Here is a 22,289-nt window from a genome sequence, read left to right as displayed (position 1 = left end):
ACGTTCATATGCACATGTCTAAAACAGGTCATGAAACCTATTTTTAACTCAGAACCAAAGCATTTCTGAGAATGTGTGTAGGGCATACAGATAAGCACACATTTTGTGTTCTCTATTTGAGTCTAAAGATAAGGTGGTATAAATGTTTGCTATTCTAAATCACATCAAAAATACATTACAAAGAATAGTTACACTCATAATAACACCATCTAATAAAAATTATTCACAATTTCACAAATAATATTGCACACAAAAGTTATTAAGGCTCAAACATATGTGGTCTCAGGTGTTAGGAAAAATATATATACATATGTATTTCTGTATTTAAATGTGTATACACGTATTTACAGACATATATACACATATAAATATATACACATACAGTATATATATATATAGACAGTATATATATATATATATATATATATATATATATATATATATATATATATATTTATATATATATATATATATATATATATATATATAGGGAGTGCAGAATTATTAGGCAAGTTGTATTTTTGAGGATTAATTTTATTATTGAACAACAACCATGTTCTCAATGAACCCAAAAAACTCATTAATATCAAAGCTGAATATTTTTGGAAGTAGTTTTTAGTTTGTTTTTAGTTTTAGCTATTTTAGGGGGATATCTGTGTGTGCAGGTGACTATTACTGTGCATAATTATTAGGCAACGTAACAAAAAACAAATATATACCCATTTCAATTATTTATTTTTACCAGTGAAACCAATATAACATCTCAACATTCACAAATATACATTTCTGACATTCAAAAACAAAACAAAAACAAATCAGTGACCAATATAGCCACCTTTCTTTGCAAGGACACTCAAAAGCCTGCCATCCATGGATTCTGTCAGTGTTTTGATCTGTTCACCATCAACATTGCGTGCAGCAGCAACCACAGCCTCCCAGACACTGTTCAGAGAGGTGTACTGTTTTACCTCCTTGTAAATCTCACATTTGATGATGGACCACAGGTTCTCAATGGGGTTCAGATCAGGTGAACAAGGAGGACATGTCATTAGATTTTCTTCTTTTATACCCTTTCTTGCCAGCCACGCTGTGGAGTACTTGGACGCTTGTGATGGAGCATTGTCCTGTATGAAAATCATGTTTTTCTTGAAGGATACAGACTTCTTCCTGTACCACTGCTTGAAGAAGGTGTCTTCCAGAAACTGGCAGTAGGACTGGGAGTTGAGCTTGACTCCATCCTCAACCCGAAAAGGCCCCACAAGCTCATCTTTGATGATACCAGCCCAAACCAGTACTCCACCTCCACCTTGCTGGCGTCTGAGTCGGACTGGAGCTCTCTGCCCTTTACCAATCCAGCCATGGGCCCATCCATCTGGCCCATCAAGACTCACTCTCATTTCATCAGTCCATAAAACCTTAGAAAAATCAGTCTTGAGATATTTCTTGGCCCAGTCTTGACGTTTCAGCTTGTGTGTCTTGTTCAGTGGTGGTCGTCTTTCAGCCTTTCTTACCTTGGCCATGTCTCTGAGTATTGCACACCTTGTGCTTTTGGGCACTCCAGTGATGTTGCAGCTCTGAAATATGGCCAAACTGGTGGCAAGTGGCATCTTGGCAGCTGCACGCTTGACTTTTCTCAGTTCATGGGCAGTTATTTTGCGCCTTGGTTTTTCCACACGCTTCTTGCGACCCTGTTGACTATTTTGAATGAAACGCTTGATTGTTCGATGATCACGCTTCAGAAGCTTTGCAATTTTAAGAGTGCTGCATCCCTCTGCAAGATATCTCACTATTTTTGACTTTTCTGAGCCTGTCAAGTCCTTCTTTTGACCCATTTTGCCAAAGGAAAGGAAGTTGCCTAATAATTATGCACACCTGATATAGGGTGTTGATGTCATTAGCCCACACCCCTTCTCATTACAGAGATGCACATCACCTAATATGCTTAATTGGTAGTAGGCTTTCGAACCTATACAGCTTGGAGTAAAACAACATGCATAAAGATGATGATGTGGTCAAAATACTCATTTGCCTAATAATTCTGCACTCCCTGTATATATATATATATATGGAATGTTTTACCAACAAGAGAAATCATCCAGGATAAATAAACCAGGATGAAAAATATCAATATGTTTGTTAGAGAAGTTGAAAAAGAGGTAGCAAATCTATCTTTTACAGGGCTGGCTAATGATAATCTCAGAATATCCCGTGATGCCTGTTTTTTATTGTATCCCAAAGATACACAAGAACACCAACCATCCACCAGGGCGGCCAATCATCGCAGGTATTGGCAGTCTCACTGAAAATCTGGGCTATTACGTTGACTACTTCCTAAGACCATCTCTCAATACCCTGCCCTCCTTTGTCATGGACACTGCCGACTTCCTAAGAAAGATTGACGGTTTAGCAGTCCCTCAAGATGCCATACTGGTTACCCTGGATGTTGAGGGATTGTATTCATCAACCCCTCAGGAGGTGGGTATAAAGGCATGTAAACATTTCCTCATGATGCGAGGAATGAATGCCATGGAACATACTGACTTTGTAATCGAACTATTAAAATTCACACTTACCAACAATGTGTTTATGTTCGATAATAAAATATATACCCAACAGCAAGGAACAGCAATGGGAGCCACTTGTGCTCCCACGTATGCGTGCCTTCATCTTGGTGTATGGGAGATGGAAGAAGTGTATCAGAACCCTCTCTTTGAGGAAAATATCCACATATGGCTCAGATATGTGGATGACATTTTCCTCATATGGGAGGGTTCTGAACACAAGTTGAAAGAATTTGTAGACTGTCTCAATATCAAGAAGAGCAACATTTCTCTCACCCTACAGTTTAGCAGAGAAGAAATATCCTTCTTGGATATAACTGTTAAGGTTGATAGGGGATGTTTGGTGACAGAGAACTTTCGCAAAAGCACTGCTACCAATAGCTTACTTCTTGCAACAAGCCATCACCTTAAAAAATGCATTCCTAAGGGAAAATTGCTCTACAAAAGGAAAATACTACCAGCATGCAGCATAAATTGAAAAACGCTTCCTAAATAGAGGCTATTCGAAGAAAATAGTCAAAGGGGCTCTTAACAGTGCTGCTCATTTAAGTTGAGATAATCTTCTTGTGCCCAAAGAGAAGGCCAGTGAATCTAAAATTAGATTGATCACTGACTATAATTGCCATTGGACGTCACTAAGGCAGATACTTGCAAAAAACTGGCATATCCTCCTTAGTGATGAAGGGGTATCTCGAGAAGTTGGCGAATTCCCTAATATTACAGCTAGAAGGGCGCCCAACTTAAAAGATAAATTGGTAAGAAGCCAATATGTGTCAGCACAAAAGCAATCAGATTGGCTCACAAAACACAGATCCGTTGGCAACCATCCTTGTGGCAAGTGTGTAACATGCAAATTTATGGTTAAAACCAAACACTTTGCAACACACACAGGCAAAACATATCAATTGAAACACTTTGTGAACTGCAATACTGAGGGGGTTATCTACCTCCTTTCTTGCAGTTGCCCACGTTTTTATGTGGGCAAAACGAGAAGGGCCATAAAGGATCGGATAACAGAGCATCGAGATGATGTAAAGAACAAGAACCCAAAAAGTAATGTTGCAAAACATTATGAACAAGCTCATGGAAGCAATCCTGACTCTCTTTCTTTCATTGGAATAGATAGGGGCATCACAAACAATAGAGGAGGGGGCAATGACAAAGTCCTCCTTCAAAAAGAATGCAGGTGGATCTCAATCTTGGAAACACAATTACCTATAGGCCTTAATGATAGAGTAGATATGGCCTGTTTCCTTTAATGATTATGATCCAAAGACTTGTATGTAAAACATAAGATTCAATTAAAGATATTTGCAGTATATACCTAACAATTTTATGGTACCTTTTTGTGTATATAAAATAACAAACCCTTTTCTTCTTTTTTGTATATGTTTCTCTTCTCTTAGCTAACATGCCAATATTTTTATGCTTAGATAAATGTTTTAATTGTTCACTTAACACACATAGGTTTCCATTATTTTTTGACATATCAGTGCTACCTGTAATAATTTCATCCGTCTGTAGAGGCGCTTACTACAACTTGTATAAAAGAGGACGTAAGGATCTCTTGAATATTACGCCCTGACGAAGCCCGGTGTCAATTCTGAACGAGTGGGTGAAATGCGCATCGGCATAGGTCCAGCTGACCAGATAATATGATGTGCGTGCTCGTGCTTTGGGGAAGGCTCTTTCCAGCACGTATCCACGGTCTCTCACAGGCATAACGAAGAAGTTTGGAGCAACTTGCCGCTGTCATACCAAGGCAAAGAACGGCTGAGCATATACAGTATCTGGATACCTACTGTATTTTACAGGTCGTATGGTCCTTTACTACTATCTGCCGTTGAACTGTGTGAATCAGCTATCATACTGTGCACTGGCACATGAAAACGTCACCCTGTCGAGGGGACGATTGGTCCATTTGACAACAATAAGGACTTAAGAAACAGGCATACATGCTTACATACTAACGAGCAGCATCTTTCTGGGCATTACTACGCTTGCTTGCTTGCTACTAACCGCAAATGTTTGCATCCTTTGCTTGAACTCTTTGATGAACGAAACACATATGACCTCAGCGTGTAATAAATCGCACATGTTATAAAATTGATTGCTATGCCCATATATGCTGAATTGTACATATCCTGAGGGCACGACTGCACTGACCACTTAGATCCCAATTTACTAACCTGCTCGGTAGTATATACCTCAGCTATGAGGTGCCGGTTGCAGCAGGGTGTAGTAGGTCCTTGCAGCGTTTTCCCCTGAATATACCTTTCTACCTGTACGCAAAAACTTTGTATGCCTGATACAATCATACCATATTTAAAAGACAGTCATTTCTTTCTTAGATCCCATTTTCTACTTACCTGTCCAGCGGGGAACCTCTAATATGGGGTTCTGTGTGCAGCAGGGTGTAGAAAGATTGACATGCCTTTAATACTTATGTTGCTATTTCATTTTTTCTCTTGATATAGAGATTTCTTAGTAAAAGCACACACACATACCCCTGACCGGTCAGGCTTAGTGTCTAATATATGACACAGTAACTATTTCTGCCTTGATGTGTCTAGGTTGCAATTGATAATTGATCTATTTTCCATTGTTCACACTGCGGGGGAGCACACCTTCTCTGCGCTCACCTTTTGTTACTTATTTCCTTTTTAACTATTAAGCTAGTAAAAGATATTTTTTCAAAAGAGTGCTGAAATCCCTGTCTTTTTTCATTCTGGTTGATTTATCCTGGATGGTTTCTGTTGTTGGTAAAACATTTCACATTTTACAAAGGGTCTGCACCATAATTAAGTGGATTTTTTGAAGGTATAGACGGTGTAGGTCACCTTATCCTAATTTTCTGTCCTAGCTTCAAGCAAATGTGTCCCTCCTGTATATTTCTTGATATATATATATATATATATATATATATATATATATATATATATATATATATATATATATATATATATATATATGTGTGTGTGTGTGTGTGTGTGTGCACTTTGGAGCCCTTTGCCGTTAAGTAGCTGAAACCATGTAAAAGCATATATATTCAATACTCATTTTTAATAAAGGTTTTAATTATGTATTTACTGTAAATATTGGACATTCCATTGTTCTGCATATAGCAGAATATGTTCTATGTATTTCTAAATAGATATACATAAATAGATATTCCTACAGTCATGGCCAAAAATATTGGCACCCCTGCATGTCAGATAATGGACCACTTCGCGCAGAAAATTGTTTAGGCATTCTCATGTTTATTTCTTTTGTTTGTATTCGTATGACACAAAAAAGTGGAGAAAAAAAAAAGCCAAATCTGACACATTCCATGCAAAACTCCAAAAATGGACTGGACAAAATTATTGCCACCTTCTCAAAATTATAAGAAATAATTGCATTCCAAGTTTGTGATGCTCCTGTAATTTGTAATTAAACTCAACTGTATCAATTAACAGGTGCTGACAATATAGAAATCACAGCGGCAACCAGTTAAAATGGTGAAAATTTGACTCAACTTTTCTGATGTGTGTCTCTGTGTGCCACACTGAGCATGGAGAAGAGAAAATGCAGCAAATAATTGAGAACAAAAATTGTAGGAGAACATGGACAATCTCAAGGTTACAAGTCCATCTCCAAAGATCTTAATGTTCCTGGGTCCATTGTGCACAACATTGTCAAGAAGTTTACAGCCCATGGCACTGTAGCTAATCTCCCTGGATGAGGACAAAAGAGAAAAATTGATCAAAATTGCAATGAAGGATTGTTCAAAAGGTGGATAAAGAACCTTGATCAACTGCCAGACAAATTCAAACTGATCTTCAAGGCACATGGGTACAAATGTGTCAGCTCGCACTATATGTCGCCATCTGGATGAAAAGGGACGCTATGGTAGAAGACCCAGGAGGACCCCACTGCTGACACAGAAACATAAAAAAGCCAGATTGGAGTTTGCCAAAACTTATCTGAGATGGGAGAATGGGCTGTGGCCAGATGAAACAAATTTATAGTGTTTTGGTAAAGACCACCATTCTAATGTTTTCAGAAAAATAAATGAGCCTTTTAAAGAAAAGAATACAGTCACTACAGTCAAACATGGTGGAGGTTCACTGATGTTTTGTGGTTACTTTGCTGCTTCAGGCACTGGATGTCTTGACTATGTGCATGGCATTATGAAATCTGAAGACTACCAAAGTATTCTGTGAAGCAATGTAGGGTCCAGTGTCAGAAAATGGGGTCTCCGTCAGAGGTCATGGGTCTTACAGCAGGACAAAGACCCAAAGCAAACATCAAAAAGCACCCAGAAATGGTATAAGACAAAGGGCTGGAGAATACTGAACTGGACAGCAATTAGTCCAGATCTTAATCCTATAGAGCACCTGTGGAGAGATCTCAAAACAGCAGTTTGGAAAAGGAACCCTTCAAATCTGAGAGACCTGGAGCTGTTTGCGAAAGAAGAGTGGTCCAAAATTCCAGTAGAGAGGTGTAAAAACTCATTGATGGTAACAGGAAGTGATTGATTTCAGTTATTTTTTCCAAGGGGTGTACTACCAAATATTAAATTGAGGGTGGCAATACAGGCAGTCCCCAGGTTATGAACAAGATAGGTTCTGTAGGTTTGTTCTTAAGTTTAATTTGCATGTAAGTTGGAACAGGCACTTTTTTTAGGTGAAAGTCTAGCCAAATATTTTTTTCGTTTTGGATATCATAGGAAAAAGTTTGTTTTGCTATCTGTGCCCCTGTTCAGAAAATTTCACATCACTCTCTGTCCTTGTGACAATTGAATTTTGAGTATTTTGAGTTATCCTGGAAAGAAAGAAAGAAAGAAAGAAAGAAAGAAAGAAAGAAAGAAAGAAAGCTCTATTTTCTCCATTTGCAAGTACGAGTTGTACTTAAGTCGGATGTCTGTAACCCGGAGACTGCCTGTAATTTTGTCCAGTCCATTTTTGGAATTTTTGCGTGGAATGTGTCAGATTTGGCTTTTTTCTCTCCATATTTTTTGTGTCATACCAATACAAACAAAATAAATAAACATGAGAATGCCTAAACATTTGTAATTACAACAATTATGTAGGCGAAGTGGTGCAATATCTGACAGAAAGGCAGGTATGCCAATCTTTTTGGCCATAACTGTATATATCTATACATATATATATATATATATATATATATATATATATATATATATATATATATATGTGTGTGTTTTAACAAAATGCCATCAGATATATGTAGAAATATGTATTTAGGAATAAATAAAACATATTCTGCTATGTGCAGAACATTGGAATGGAAATATTCATATTTTTATGTTGGGTTAGTACACTTGAGAATATGCGATCAGGTTTGCATGAGAGTGGGGTGTTCTTTTTCCCACTTTTTTTTCTCCATTGACTTCTATGGGGAACATGTGAATGCGCACAAGATATTCTAACTTCGGATTTTTGTGCTCATCGGCTTAGCACAAGAGAAAAAACAGATTACTTTAAACTCATAATACGAGCTCAACCCGACAATTGCAAAAATCTTACTTTTAGCGCAATTAACGCTTAAGCAGGAGTGTTAATTCGTGATCCACTCATAATCTGGCCCAATATGTAGTAGCAGTCCCATGGGGTGCTGAGATGTTCTATCTAAGGGGGTGCTATGGGATGTAATGCACTTCATTTATAACTGTAGCACCACCAATAGTGCCAGTTGCTCTGTATATGCACAGTAGTATCTTTGTTACCTGCCCAGTGCTCTACTCAGAGGAACACCATTTGTATATAATAGAGAAGAGGGGATTTAGAAATAGGTAGTAGAAGATATTGTCTGATACTGTTACTTCCTGCACCCTTCATAATTTAGTTTTGTGGTCAACATTTTGCAGTCCCCCAATATTGTGGCCATTACTTCCCCAATCCAACTCCCAGCTATCCAGCAATTTGTGTGATTGTCCTGAAGTAGAAACTTTATCACACTATCCCACCATTTAGCTTCTGTTTATGTCCCAGTTTCTCTAGAAAAATCAAGAGGTGATATTGCTGTAACTCATAGGCGGTTCCTTTTGAGTCATTTGAATGCTCATTATTGCATTTGCATGGCTAAATTGTCAGCTGTTTAAAGGGTCTTATTTTTTAGGGACTTTTTTGTTCTATTAAACATGACATTGAGCATATTTATTGCCGTTCTTCTGTCATTCTTTTGCTAATAGTAGGTTAAATAAATCACTTGTCAGTCATTTTTAATTGATACCAAAAGTATGTAAATAAAATTGCAAATAAATGATTATAGTATAGTTCAATGAAAAACATTAGGGAAATATATTATTAATATTATTAGAAGTAATTGTAGTCTATTTATTTCAACATTATTTATTTAAAGCATTACAGTAACTAATAATGTAACACAAAACCCCAGACAGTGATTGATAGAGACAAAATGATGACTGATGAATAAGAATACAGACTAAACAATGGACAGTAAATAATTACCCTGCATCTTTATAATTGCAGTGTCTAATGCATACTAATTCCCGTAAAAACAAACAAAAACAAACCATTCACACAATATAAATATATTGTTTATACCTCAAGCTGTGTAATTGTACTTAATGCCTTGGCCACCTCTTGCTGCCAAGCATTTTTTTTAATCTAACACAGTGAGACTACAGCCAATCACAAACCTTAACACCCATTGTAGAGTTACCACCCTGTCAGTATTTCACTTTCATGGCTGGTATTTTTAAGTTTCAGGTGAATGTAGATAAAGAATATATATAGAATTACATTAAAGTATAATGGAATATAATGTTAAATGAATGATAATAATAATTTAAAATGTGCCCCAGCAGCTTCAGTTTCTGATGTATGCTGTATAATCATTGAAACAAATATATACTAATTTATATGGCTGGTATTTTTTCCAATAAAAGTGGTAAACAGACACACAGAGAGGGGCTGTCAGACCAGCACATAAAACTACACACACTGGGGCCTAAACTATATACAGAGCTCAAAATTCCAAGTCCTAAGCTACTAGCCAGGACAAAATGTTACTAGCCACTTCTAATCCCACCCACACCCACTACTTCACCCCCTTTTGCATATACTTAGCCATTATGAAACATTTTGTAATATTGTTTTTATTTTATACCATAATAAACTAATTAATGCTACATGCAGTCATAAATTAACACAAATAAGTTCATAGCAGTTAGAAACACCAGCTAGGAGTTCTGGGGAAGACAGCGGCTGGAAAGAAAAAGGAAGTTATTGAACATAGAGAGTGCTGACCGTTATGGAAGATAATAGCAGACATGGAGATGTTTTATTTTATTTTTTAATAATTATCATCTCTCCTTTCTCGCTCTTAACCATATTTCAAGACTCCCTCCACTCTCGAGTCTCTCTTTTTACCCTCTCCCTTCTCTCTCAAGCCATATCTTCTCTTTACACTCTTCTTTTCCCTCTCTCATATCTCTTCACTCTTTTTTTTACTCCTTTCTCTCTTAACTCTACCTTCTTTTTCACTTTTACTCTCCACTCTCTCTCTCTCTGCCCCGTTCACCCACTCAGAAGTAACAGTCTAAGCACTAATGGGGTTCCTACAGCTCTAGAGGAATAACATATCCTTGCACTTTCATGGCTATATAATATCCCATTAGATAATAGTTTTACCACATAGCCCAAAATGTGTGTTTGTCAGTGCTGCAATATGAATGCACATTCTGCAAATACAAGGTACAAACTTTGCTACTAACAACATACTAACAACATACTTCAGACTCAACATTTACTAACTAACTTTTACTCGCCACCATTAAATTTCCACTCACCAATGGCTAGTGGAAATTTTGAGCCCTGATATACTGTGTGTATATATATATATATATATATATATATATATATATATATATATATATATATATATATACAGTATATATATATATATATATATATATATATATATATATATATATATATATATATATATACACATATACGCACACATATAAATAATTTTATTTTTATTCTTTTTTGTGTTTCGTGTGGTCAATATGCACTACATATTGCAACCACTAAATGCAGTGCAATTATTTTTAAGATTATCTCTTTATCTGTCTATTAAAGTGGGATGATGCATGGTAAGGTGGTATGCTTCTCTGAAGAGTTCAAATGTCACTCAAAGAAACCATGTTACCGTTTACTGTGAAGTTTTTAGCTTATAACTATATCACATATTGTTTGTATGATTCCTCATTGTCCTTGTAATCACAGTATTCATTTTATGTTTGTGTTTTGTTATTAGTGGAAAACAACGAATGTACGAAGTTATACAGGAGACTCTGGATAATGACTTCCCAGCATGGTTTGCAAAAGTATTTGGCTATGCCTCGAACCCTGGGCTGATTCTTCCATTCATCTTGCTTATGGTGTATGTATAATACTGTCTAAAGCCTTTAAAATATGTTAGGAACCTGGTAACTGAAACCAGAAATGACTGGAAAAAAGGATAGAAAATGTGAAGATTGTAAATATTGGGATAATGCTAGTATTTTCTACTGAAAATAGCCCAACAGTGTCTTCTGTTTTTTATTTAAGATCACTGGCACTATCTCTGAAACTTCATGCTGGGTTTTGCCTTGTGCAGAGATTTTACAGGTGTTGCCTAAAGGGACAGTATACTATAAAATAGTTTTTCCCTTAATGTGTTTCCAATTACTTTTTTTACTTGCTGCAGAGTATAAAATGTATGAGATTTGCTTTTTTAAGGCTTATTTGTGTATATGAATTAGCTGATTTTGTGTTTTGAAGCCACAACCTAATAAAATGGGTTGAGCTTGTAGGTATAATCTGATCTCATTACTTTATCACATTGTGTACATGTACATGCTTCTTTATCTTATATCTGTCCTTAAACCAATCACCAATGAAACAATGGAAAATTAACATTTTATTACCTTATCTCTTCTATACACCACTGGGAGTGTAATTTCTTCTGCTGGTTGTGTTTACACAGCTGTGCCTTAAGGCCAAAAACTTTGAGAATAGGTGGGGTTAACACAGGCTAAATAAACTATTTCAAATGCCTATATAAGGGTAATGGAAATACTTGCAAGCAATTTAATACACTCCAACAGATAAAGAGGATCATTGGGAACAAATTAAAGGGAACACATTTTTTGAGTAAACTGTCCCTTTAATGTGGTCTTTAAAAGTCAATCACTGGTCTAAGAGCCTGATGATCTAAATTTCTTGGTTCTGGTGAAATGATCTATTACGCCTTGTCAGTAGCGAAAGTCCCTCAAAGACTTTTAAAAAGGCAATTTTTTTCTCAAGAGTTGCTTATTTCTTGATGCAAAGTTTTGGATGGGAAGGAGAGAAACCTACATTGCAAAATAATGCTAAAAAATAGCCCCAATGATTTGGTGCGATTTCTCTCCATGCAGGCCAGTTTTTGATCATCAGTCCCTCAGCCTTGAATTAATCTGTCTTTTCTCGCACGCTAACTCCCACAGTTCTTTGCATGTTACAAGTTAAAAGTAAAGTTTTTTTACTCTCGCTAACCCAATGCACGTAAAAAGCCGAAGCTAGAATATCGAGCCTTAAAATATCCCCCCAAAGACTTCAATGGGGCAAGAACTTGTGCGCTAACCCGAATCGCCATTATTCCCCTACTCTAATAACTCCTAAACCACCACATAGTCCACGGCAAAGTACCCCACTACACTATTAACCCCTAAAATGCTACACACCCTCATCTCAAACTACCCCTCTACACTATTAACACCTAAACTGCCACACCCCTAAATTGCAAAATACCCCTTTACACTATTAACCGCTACACCATCACACCCTCACATTGCAAAATACCCCTCTACACTATTAACCCCTGTACCACCACATAGCCCACCACAAATTACCGTACTACACTATTAACCCCTAAACTGCTACACCTCACATCGCAAACTACCCATCTACAGTATTAACCCCTAAACTGCCACAACCCCCATTGCAAAGTATCCCTAACCTCTAAATCACCACACCCCCACATTGCAAACTACCCATCTACAGTCAGGCCCAGACTGAGCGTCAGGCATACCGGGCAAATGCCCGGTAGGCCGCGCGGTAATTTGGCCCCGCCCACCACCGCGACCGCATTGAACAATTTTTTCAAATGATTTTTTTTTAATTGTGTATTAAATAAAATTTTATTTTTATGTGTACCAGTAGCAGTGACTTTTTATTTCCATTTTCAAAGCAAGCTGGTGCCGCGGCCTTAGCCAGCCCAGCCATTATCAATCATTCCCTATTTAATATCGGCCCGCCCCGCATGCACACACTCTCAGAGATCACAGATCCATCATCGGGCGATCACTGACACTGACTGAGCAGCACCTGGGCTGGCAGGAGTGACGACAACATCCGGCACGCAGCTCAGCCTGCACACTACACTGAAGCTGCGAGCCTTTCCACGTGACACTCACAGGGTGGCTGTGCCTCTTAGAGTGTCATTGGGAGGAGAGAGAGTACTTTCTTGGAGGGAGAGGAGTAGGACTGAGCTGAGGACAGGAGAGATGCCGGGGCCGCAGCTGGTCCTAGCAGCCATGAGGAGAACTCAGCAGGTCACGGTGGACCATGGGCGGCCAGCCTGGGCCAGGTGAGCAGAGAGGGCCTTTTTTTTTCTAGTACATTGGCCCAGTTTTTCTCCTCCTCCACTGGTGGCAGACTATATGGTGTTGGGAATAGATTACACGAGCCACCATGTCACGTCTTGTGCCTTTTCCGCACATTTACAAACAATCTCCTTTGCTGTTGTGGTGCTGGTGGGGTCACGGTGGGCGGGATTCGGGATTCGGGAAACAAGTCTGGCACTGCAGGCTCATTGTGAAACAGACCCGGACTGGTGAGTGGTGACAACGCAGCAGGCAGCCGCAGCAGGCAGCCGCAGCACAAGATAATTAATTAGCAGGTGAGGCTGAGCTGTTTGTTTCATCAAAAAAATTAAAAATTATTTTTGCTGGGCCGGTTGACTCATTGGTGTTATTGTAAACTTTAAATAAGTGGTTGTTGAGGATGAGGAAAGTCTGTCTGACAGATTAATCGGCTGGGTGCTGGGCCATGCCATAGAACTATGTTTGAGAGTTGATGAAGGGAGTAGAGAACTTCTCTACTCCATAAACTCTCAAACATATTTCTAAGTGCCAGAATGAGGTAGAAAGTGGCAGTGCAGTTACGTAACAGTTTAAAGAGATTTGTTTGTAGACAAGGACAAGGTAAGGCATGAAGGAGAAAGAGGAGATGCAGGGTTGAAGAGGGATTTTAAGATAAGGGTTAAAAGATTGAGGAGTGAGAGTCTGTAGGAAGCTAATGTAGGCACTGTCATGCAGCAACAAGGGATGAATCAATGAGAAGTGAAATGCTCCAGATATTTAGAACAAATTGGAGTGATGATAGGTTAATATTGCATAGGTGGTACTACTAGTACACAACTGTAGCAGCCATGTTCTCCCAGGACCTCAGTACCCACTTTTACAGATCAGTGACACTGGTCTCAGATACCTTACATTCCCCATCAAAATTAAAGCTGGGAGATACTATCTAGTATTCCCTTGTGTGTTATACAAATGTGTATGCTATGCCTAGTACTTGAATGTGCATGTTTTGTGTGTATGTTGTGTTTCTGCATGTATGGGAATCCTGTGTATGTTATGTGAATGCTGTGTGTGTGTGTGTGCTGTGTGCCTGCATGTATGTGAATGCTGTGTAGTGTATGTGTGTTGTGTGCCTGCATGTATGTGAATGCTGTGTAGTGTGTGTGTTGTGTGCCTGCATGTATGTGAATGCTGTGAAGTGTGTGTGTTGTGTGCATGCATGAATGTGAATGCTGTGTGTCTGCATGAACATGAATACTGTGTAGTGTGTGTGTGGTGTATGATGTGTGGCTGCATGTATATGAATACTGTGTAGTGTGTGTATGTTGTGTTCCTGCATGTATGTGAATGCTGCATAGTGTGTGTGTGTTGTGTGCTTGCATGTATGTGAATGCTGTGTAGTGTGTGTTGTGTGCCTGTATGTATGTGAATGCTGTGTAGTGTGTGTGTGTGTTTTGTGCCTGCATGTATGTGAAATGGTGAACGGGGGGGGTACTGAGCGGAGGGGGGGAGTGGTCCAGTACGGCCCTGTCTACAGTATTAACCCCAACACCACCACACCCTCACATCGCAAACTACTCATCTACACTATTAACCCCTAAACCCCCACATAGCCCAACACACAGTACTTCTCTACACTATTAACCTCTAAACCACCACATAGCCAACCGCAAAGTATCCCACTACACTAATAACCCCCTAAACCACCACAAAATACCCCATTACACTAATAACCCCTAAACCACCACACAGCCCACCACAAAGTACCTCACTACACTATTAACTCCTAAACCACCACAAACCCCATTGCAAAGTACCCCTCTACACTGATCAATCGCAAAAACAGAATTTATGTTTACCTGATAAATTTCTTTCTCCTACGGTGTATCCGGTCCACGGCTTCATCCTTACTTGTGGGATATTCTCAATCCCTACAGGAAGTGGCAAAGAGAGCACACAGCAGAGCTGTCCATATAGCTCCCCTCAGGCACCGCCCCCCAGTCATTCGACCGATGGTTAGGAGAAAAAGGAGAACCATAGGGTGCAACGGTGACTGTAGTTTACAAAAATAAATTTAAACCTGACTAAAATGCCAGGGTGGGCCGAGGACTGGATACACCGTAGGAGAAAGAAATTTATCAGGTAAACATAATTTCTGTTTTCTCCTACATTGGTGTATCCGGTCCACGGCTTCATCCTTACTTGTGGGAACCAATACCAAAGCTTTAGGACACGGATGAAGGGAGGGAACAAGTCAGGTAACCTAAACGGAAGGCACCACTGCTTGTAAAACCTTTCTCCCAAAAATAGCCTCCGAAGAAGCAAAAGTATCGAATTTGTAAAATTTGGCAAATGTATGCAGAGAAGACCAAGTCGCTGCCTTACAGATCTGTTCAACAGAAGCCTCATTCTTGAAAGCCCATGTGGAAGCCACAGCTCTAGTAGAGTGAGCTGTAATTCGTTCAGGGGGCTGCCTTCCAGCAGTCTCATAAGCCAACCGGATGATGCTTTTCAGCCAGAAGGACAGAGAGGTCGCAGTCGCCTTTTGACCTCTCCTCTTGCCAGAATAGACGACAAACAAGGACGATGTTTGTCTGAAGTCTTTAGTTGCTTTTAGATAGAACTTTAAAGCACGAACCACATCAAGATTGTGCAACAGACGTTCCTTGTTAGAAACTGGATTAGGACACAGAGAAGGAACAACTATCTCCTGGTTAATATTCTTATTGGAAACCACTTTTGGAAGAAAACCAGGTTTGGTACGTAAAACAACCTTATCTGCATGGAACACCAGGTAAGGTGAATTACACTGCAAAGCAGACAATTCAGAAACTCTTCTAGCAGAAGAAATAGCTACCAAAAACAAAACTTTCCAAGATAGTAACTTGATATCTATGGAATGTAGAGGTTCAAATGGAACCCCTTGAAGAACTGAAAGAACTAAATTTAGACTCCATGGAGGAGCCACAGGTCTATAGACAGGCTTGATTCTGACTAAAGCCTGTACAAACGCCTGAACATCTGGCATTGCTGCCAGACGCTTGTGTAACAAAACAGACAGAGCGGAAATCTGTCCTTTTAAGGAACTAGCTGACAAACCTTTCTCCAATCTTTCTTGGAGAAACGCTAGAATCCTTGGAATCCTAATCTTACTCCATTAGTAACCTTTGGATTCACACCAACAAAGATATTTCCTCCATATCTTATGGTAAATTTTCCTGGTGACCGGCTTTCTAGCCTGGATCAGGGTATCTATAACTGATTCCGAAAACCCACGCTTAGCTAGAATCAAGCGTTCAATCTCCAAGCAGTCAGTTGCAGAGAAACTAGGTGTTACAGAAGCATTAGTTATTTTGTTGTGAAGAGCTTATTTCCCAGCAGCAATGCCTGAACCAGCAAGCCAGCGCCTAAGAAGGGCTCCAAGAAAACCGTAACAAGTATCATTTCATAAAGAGTTAACTCTTTTTTTTCAGCTTTTAGAAACTATTGTCTAATCACCTCTGGAGCCAGACTGCTAATTGATAAGATGAACTTGTAAACTTGTTATCTTAAATACTGTAATCCTATTGTGGCCTGTCAAAGGACAGTGCTCTCTATCTAAATGTGTGATGGGGGATTTTGTGCTTCCCCCCCTCTCCCCCTGGGAGTGCCCTGTGTGCATGTAACCTTAATAAAAAGCAGGCTGGGCATCCCAGTCCTGAGTTCTTGTTTGACCCTCAATCGCAGCGTTGACTCGTTTTTGTGGGCAGAAGGGTATCCTAGCTGTACTGCAGCTAAGGGAGATTATTCTATATTTGTGAGACTCATATAGAATACTATGGAAAGCAGCTTCTCCCCTCTTTAGCAATAGGGATCCAGGCTACTAAGCGGTCCATCTCTCAGCGAGACTAAGGGTAACCGTAACATTTGGCGGCAGCGGCGGGATTTTCCTGGATTTCCTAGGAGAGGTACAGAACGGATGGAGAGCGCTTACGAAAAATTGAAGCGTACAACCCTAAAGGATTTACTTGAAAGCAGAGGGGGGTACGCCAGCAACCGGCCGAGGAGAGAGCTGATCGCAGAATTGACCGAACTGGATCAGAGCTTCACAATGGCGGAAACACCGACCACGATTAGTGACGAAAAAACCAGGATTGTTCGGGAAAGGCTCTCATTATACGGGCCGAACCCCTCCATGGAATTGGTACAGCAGTTGATGGCGGAGGCGGACGAGTATATACGAGAGACTCGAGCCCACGAACTCAACCTAGCGAACGCACACCGCAATGCTGAAGCCCCGCAGGTAATCATCCCTGTCGAAAATGCTGGGAGGCCCAAGATACCCTATGCGGCATTTCGACCCTTCCTAGAGAGCGAGACAGGGATTGATGAATATTTGGCGGACTTCGAAAGGCAATGTGCCCTGCACCAGATTCCCAACAGAGAGTGGCCCACAATATTGTCTGGGAAACTATCCGGGCGAGCCCTGGAAGCCTTTCGTACTCTGGGTGCTGAGGAAGTGACACAGTATGAGCTAGTTAAGGAGACACTGTTGCGACGGTACGCTGTAACTCCGGACACGTATCGCCGACAGTTTCGGGGCACGGAAAAGAAGCCTAACGATACCCATATGGAATGGGCGCACCGAATGCGGAGAGCGGCAAATCACTGGCTGAGCGGATGTAAAGCGGTGACTGGGGAGGAAATTTTACAATTGTTTCTCTTAGAACATTTTTATAATGGCATGGAACAGCAAGGGAAGGAATGGCTGCGAGACAGGCGGCCTTCTACCTTAGAAGAAGCAGCCAAATTGGCCGATGAACATTATGACTCCCGTCTTCACGAACCCATGAACTACCGAGCTCCAGCACGGGTCGAACCCAGAGAGGTTTACCGTGCACCCCCTCGTGCTGAATTCCGAGCCCCGGTGCCCACAGGGCCCGTCCGACACTCAGGACCACCCAATAACAGCTCTGAGCGTCCCAGACCGACTTGCCACCGATGCAAGCAACCAGGGCATTTCATGGCTAGCTGCCCCCTTAATACGCACCAGACACCCAGGAATTACAATTACCCCTCTGGGTCCTATCGTCCGGCCCGGGCCCTCTGTGTTAACCAAGAGGCCCCTATGGAGGGATATGTGGGGCCGCTTCACGAGGCAGACCCTGTATATGCTGCCTCAGATAACCGCCAGCACCATCGGCAGAGGGTATGGCTCGAGGGGCGATCTACCGAGGGATTGCGAGACACAGGGGCTACTATCACGCTGGTACAGAGTCATTTGGTGCCAGAGCACAAGCGATCCGGACAGACTGTGGCCGTTAGAGTGGCGGGGGGGGATGTGTACAAAATTCCAACAGCTAAAGTACATCTTGATTGGGGAGCGGGAAAGGGGGCTGTGAACGTGGGCCTAATGGATAATTTACCTGCCGAAGTACTACTGGGCAACGATTTGGGCCCCATGACTTCTGCCTATGCTCCAGTATGCAACAACGAGGCGGACCCAGTGACTACACGGGCCCAAGCCCGGACGGAGCGAGAGCTCTCACCAGTGCGGGAGACACAGGTAAGACCTACCCCGACCTTGCCTGACAGGTTAGGCCCCATACCCTGGGACACCCCAGATGCTTTCGAGGCAGAGTCTAAGACTGACCCGACCTTACAAAAGTACCGGGAACGAGCAGAGACCGGAGGGGGCGGGGCAGATAACGAAACATTCTTATGGGAAAAAGGGAAACTATACCGCTGGACAGAGAAAAGGGGACAGCGTAGGCGACAGCTGGTAGTGCCCCACAAATACCGTCAAGAAATCCTCAAAATAGGCCACGACATCCCCTTAGCAGGCCACCTAGCCGTTACCCGTACCCTACACCGCATTACTCACACGTTCTTTTGGCCAGGGGTGCACGCTGACGTTAGAACTTACTGTAACACCTGCGATGTGTGTCAACGAGTAGGAAGGCGAGGCGATCACCCTAAAGCCCAGCTAGTAAATATGCCCATTGTAGAGGAACCCTTCAGCCGGGTTGCTATTGACCTAGTTGGACCACTGGCTACCCCTAGTCCCTCCAGTAAGCGATACATTCTTACCGTAGTGGACTACGCTACCAGGTACCCAGAGGCTGTCGCCCTATCCAACATACAAGCGGATACGGTAGCGAATGCACTAGTAGAGGTGTTCTCCCGGGTAGGATTTCCAAAAGAAATCCTATCCGACCGAGGCACCCAATTTACGGCTGAATTGACCCAACAACTCTGGCAGGTTTGCAAAATTAAGTCCCTCCTGAGCTCCCCATACCACCCCCAGACGAACGGGCTGTGTGAGAGGTTCAATGGGACCCTCAAGCAAATGCTCAAGACGTTCACTCAGGAATACCGAGACTGGGAACGCTTCCTGCCGCACCTCCTATTTGCTTATCGGGAGGTGCCCCAGGAAACGACAGGGTTCTCTCCCTTCGAGTTGCTCTACGGAAGAAAGGTACGGGGACCCCTAAACCTGATCCGGGAGCACTGGGAGGGAGAGATGGAGGCTGACGGTGTCCCCATTGTGCCATACGTGCTGGAACTCAGGGACCGAATGGAGCAATTAGCCAAATCCGTGCGGGCTAATCTCCAGTTGGCCCAGAGAAGACAGAAAGTATGGTACGATCGGGGGGCCCGAAAGAGAATCTTCACCATAGGACAAAAGGTGTTAGTACTTAAGCCGGTGAAGACAGACAAATTGCAGGCGTCCTGGCAGGGTCCCTACCAGATCGTAGAGAAAAGGGGAGACACCACTTATGTGATAGCTAGCTGCCACGACAACAATCTTAGAAAGACATTCCATGTAAACATGCTCAAGGAATATTTTGAGCGACCAGAGAACGTGACGGCCGTATGTTGTTCCCCTCAGGAAGACCCCGACAGTTTACCCATTCCAGACCTATTAGAAAAGAGCCTCCCCACAGGTATAGTGGCACAGGTTCAGATAGGGGACCGACTTAGCCCCACTGAAAGGGAGCAGCTCAACCAACTCCTCCAGTCCAAACACCTCACCTTCTCCCCGAAGCCAGGGTACACTACTTTAACCACCCACCAGGTAGATACTCCGGGACAAGCTCCCTTGCGCCAGGCTCCGTACCGAATCCCCGAAGCAGTTAGGACAGGAATGAAGAAGGAGATAGATGAGATGCTCCAGCTCAGGGTAATTGAGCCCTCCGATAGTCCCTGGGCCTCCCCAGTTGTCTTGGTGCCCAAGAAAGATGGGACCACCCGGTTCTGCGTAGACTATCGGAGGCTCAATGAAAATACCGTGACGGACGCTTACCCTATGCCCAGGGTAGACGAGCTACTCGATCGTATAGCCAGGGGAAATTACCTGACCACTATTGACCTCTGCAAAGGTTACTGGCAGATTCCCCTGGCCCCGGAGGCTATCCCCAAGTCGGCATTCGTCACCCCATTCGGCTTATATCAGTTTAGGGTAATGCCGTTTGGGATGAAGAATGCCCCAGCTACATTCCAGCGCTTGGTGGATAGGCTCCTGGATGGCTTCCAGAGTTTTGCTTGCGCCTACCTGGACGACATAGCGATCCACAGTGAGTCCTGGGAGGACCACTTAGCTCATGTGGGAATGGTTCTGGATCAGATCCGGGCTGCTGGCCTGACTCTGAAGCCAGAGAAATGCCACTTTGGGATGGCCGAGGTACAGTACCTGGGTCACCGGGTGGGGTGTGGAAAACAGCGACCAGAGCCGGCCAAAATAGAAGCTGTCGCCAATTGGCCCACCCCCATCACTAAGACTCAGGTCCTAGCCTTCCTGGGCACGGCAGGGTACTATAGACGGTTCGTACCAGACTACAGCACACTTGCCAAACCCCTGACTGACTTGACCAAGAAGAACTTACCTCGACAGGTCCTGTGGTCTCCCCACTGTGAAACGGCTTTCCAGGCTCTCAAAAATGCTCTAATTAACGCTCCTGTCCTGGCGGCCCCAGCCCTTAACAAACGTTTTATCGTCCATACAGATGCTTCCATGTTCGGGCTGGGAGCCGTCCTCAGCCAAGTAGGCGAAGATGGAGGGGAGCATCCAGTTGCCTACATCAGCCGGAAGCTCCTGCCCCGCGAAGTCAGCTATGCAGCGGTCGAAAAGGAGTGTTTGGCTTTGGTGTGGGCATTAAAGAAATTGACTCCCTATTTATATGGTCAGGAGTTCACTCTGGTCACCGACCATAACCCGTTGGTGTGGCTGAACCGGGTCTCTGGAGATAACGGCAGGCTATTACGTTGGAGCTTATCGTTGCAACCCTTCAATTTCACCATTACTTACAGACCTGGGAAACAGAATGGCAACGCCGACGGGTTGTCCAGACAAACCGACCTCAGCCCCGCATAACCAGCGGTCTGGACAGCCTTAGTCTGCCCTGAAAAGGGGTCAGACCGTGTCTGCCAGAGTGTTCCACAGAAAGGGAGCACTGTTACAGAAGCATTAGTTATTTTGTTGTGAAGAGCTTATTTCCCAGCAGCAATGCCTGAACCAGCAAGCCAGCGCCTAAGAAGGGCTCCAAGAAAACCGTAACAAGTATCATTTCATAAAGAGTTAACTCTTTTTTTTCAGCTTTTAGAAACTATTGTCTAATCACCTCTGGAGCCAGACTGCTAATTGATAAGATGAACTTGTAAACTTGTTATCTTAAATACTGTAATCCTATTGTGGCCTGTCAAAGGACAGTGCTCTCTATCTAAATGTGTGATGGGGGATTTTGTGCTTCCCCCCCTCTCCCCCTGGGAGTGCCCTGTGTGCATGTAACCTTAATAAAAAGCAGGCTGGGCATCCCAGTCCTGAGTTCTTGTTTGACCCTCAATCGCAGCGTTGACTCGTTTTTGTGGGCAGAAGGGTATCCTAGCTGTACTGCAGCTAAGGGAGATTATTCTATATTTGTGAGACTCATATAGAATACTATGGAAAGCAGCTTCTCCCCTCTTTAGCAATAGGGATCCAGGCTACTAAGCGGTCCATCTCTCAGCGAGACTAAGGGTAACCGTAACACTAGGTTTGGATGTTCGAATGGACCTTGAATTAGAAGGTCCTGCCTCAAAGGTAGCTTCCGTGGTGGAACCGATGACATATT

At 42.2% G+C, this 22,289-nt stretch overlaps 1 protein-coding gene across 1 annotated transcript in view; it reads left to right on the top strand.

Annotated features, from left to right (window-relative positions):
• Positions 1-10,989, top strand: part of LOC128647194 (transmembrane channel-like protein 1) — a 152,513-nt gene extending 141,524 nt beyond the window's left edge. The window contains exon 15 of the mRNA XM_053699976.1: positions 10,854-10,989. Coding sequence (XP_053555951.1) covers positions 10,854-10,989 — 136 coding nt within the window. The remainder of the gene's footprint in view (positions 1-10,853) is intronic.
• Positions 10,990-22,289: the final 11,300 nt, after the last annotated feature.

Source organism: Bombina bombina, chromosome 2, assembly GCF_027579735.1.
Source record: "Bombina bombina isolate aBomBom1 chromosome 2, aBomBom1.pri, whole genome shotgun sequence".
NCBI classification, from domain to species: domain Eukaryota; kingdom Metazoa; phylum Chordata; class Amphibia; order Anura; family Bombinatoridae; genus Bombina; species Bombina bombina.
The sequence above is the reverse complement of the archived record's forward strand: the minus strand, read 5'-3'. Positions and strand labels throughout refer to the sequence as shown.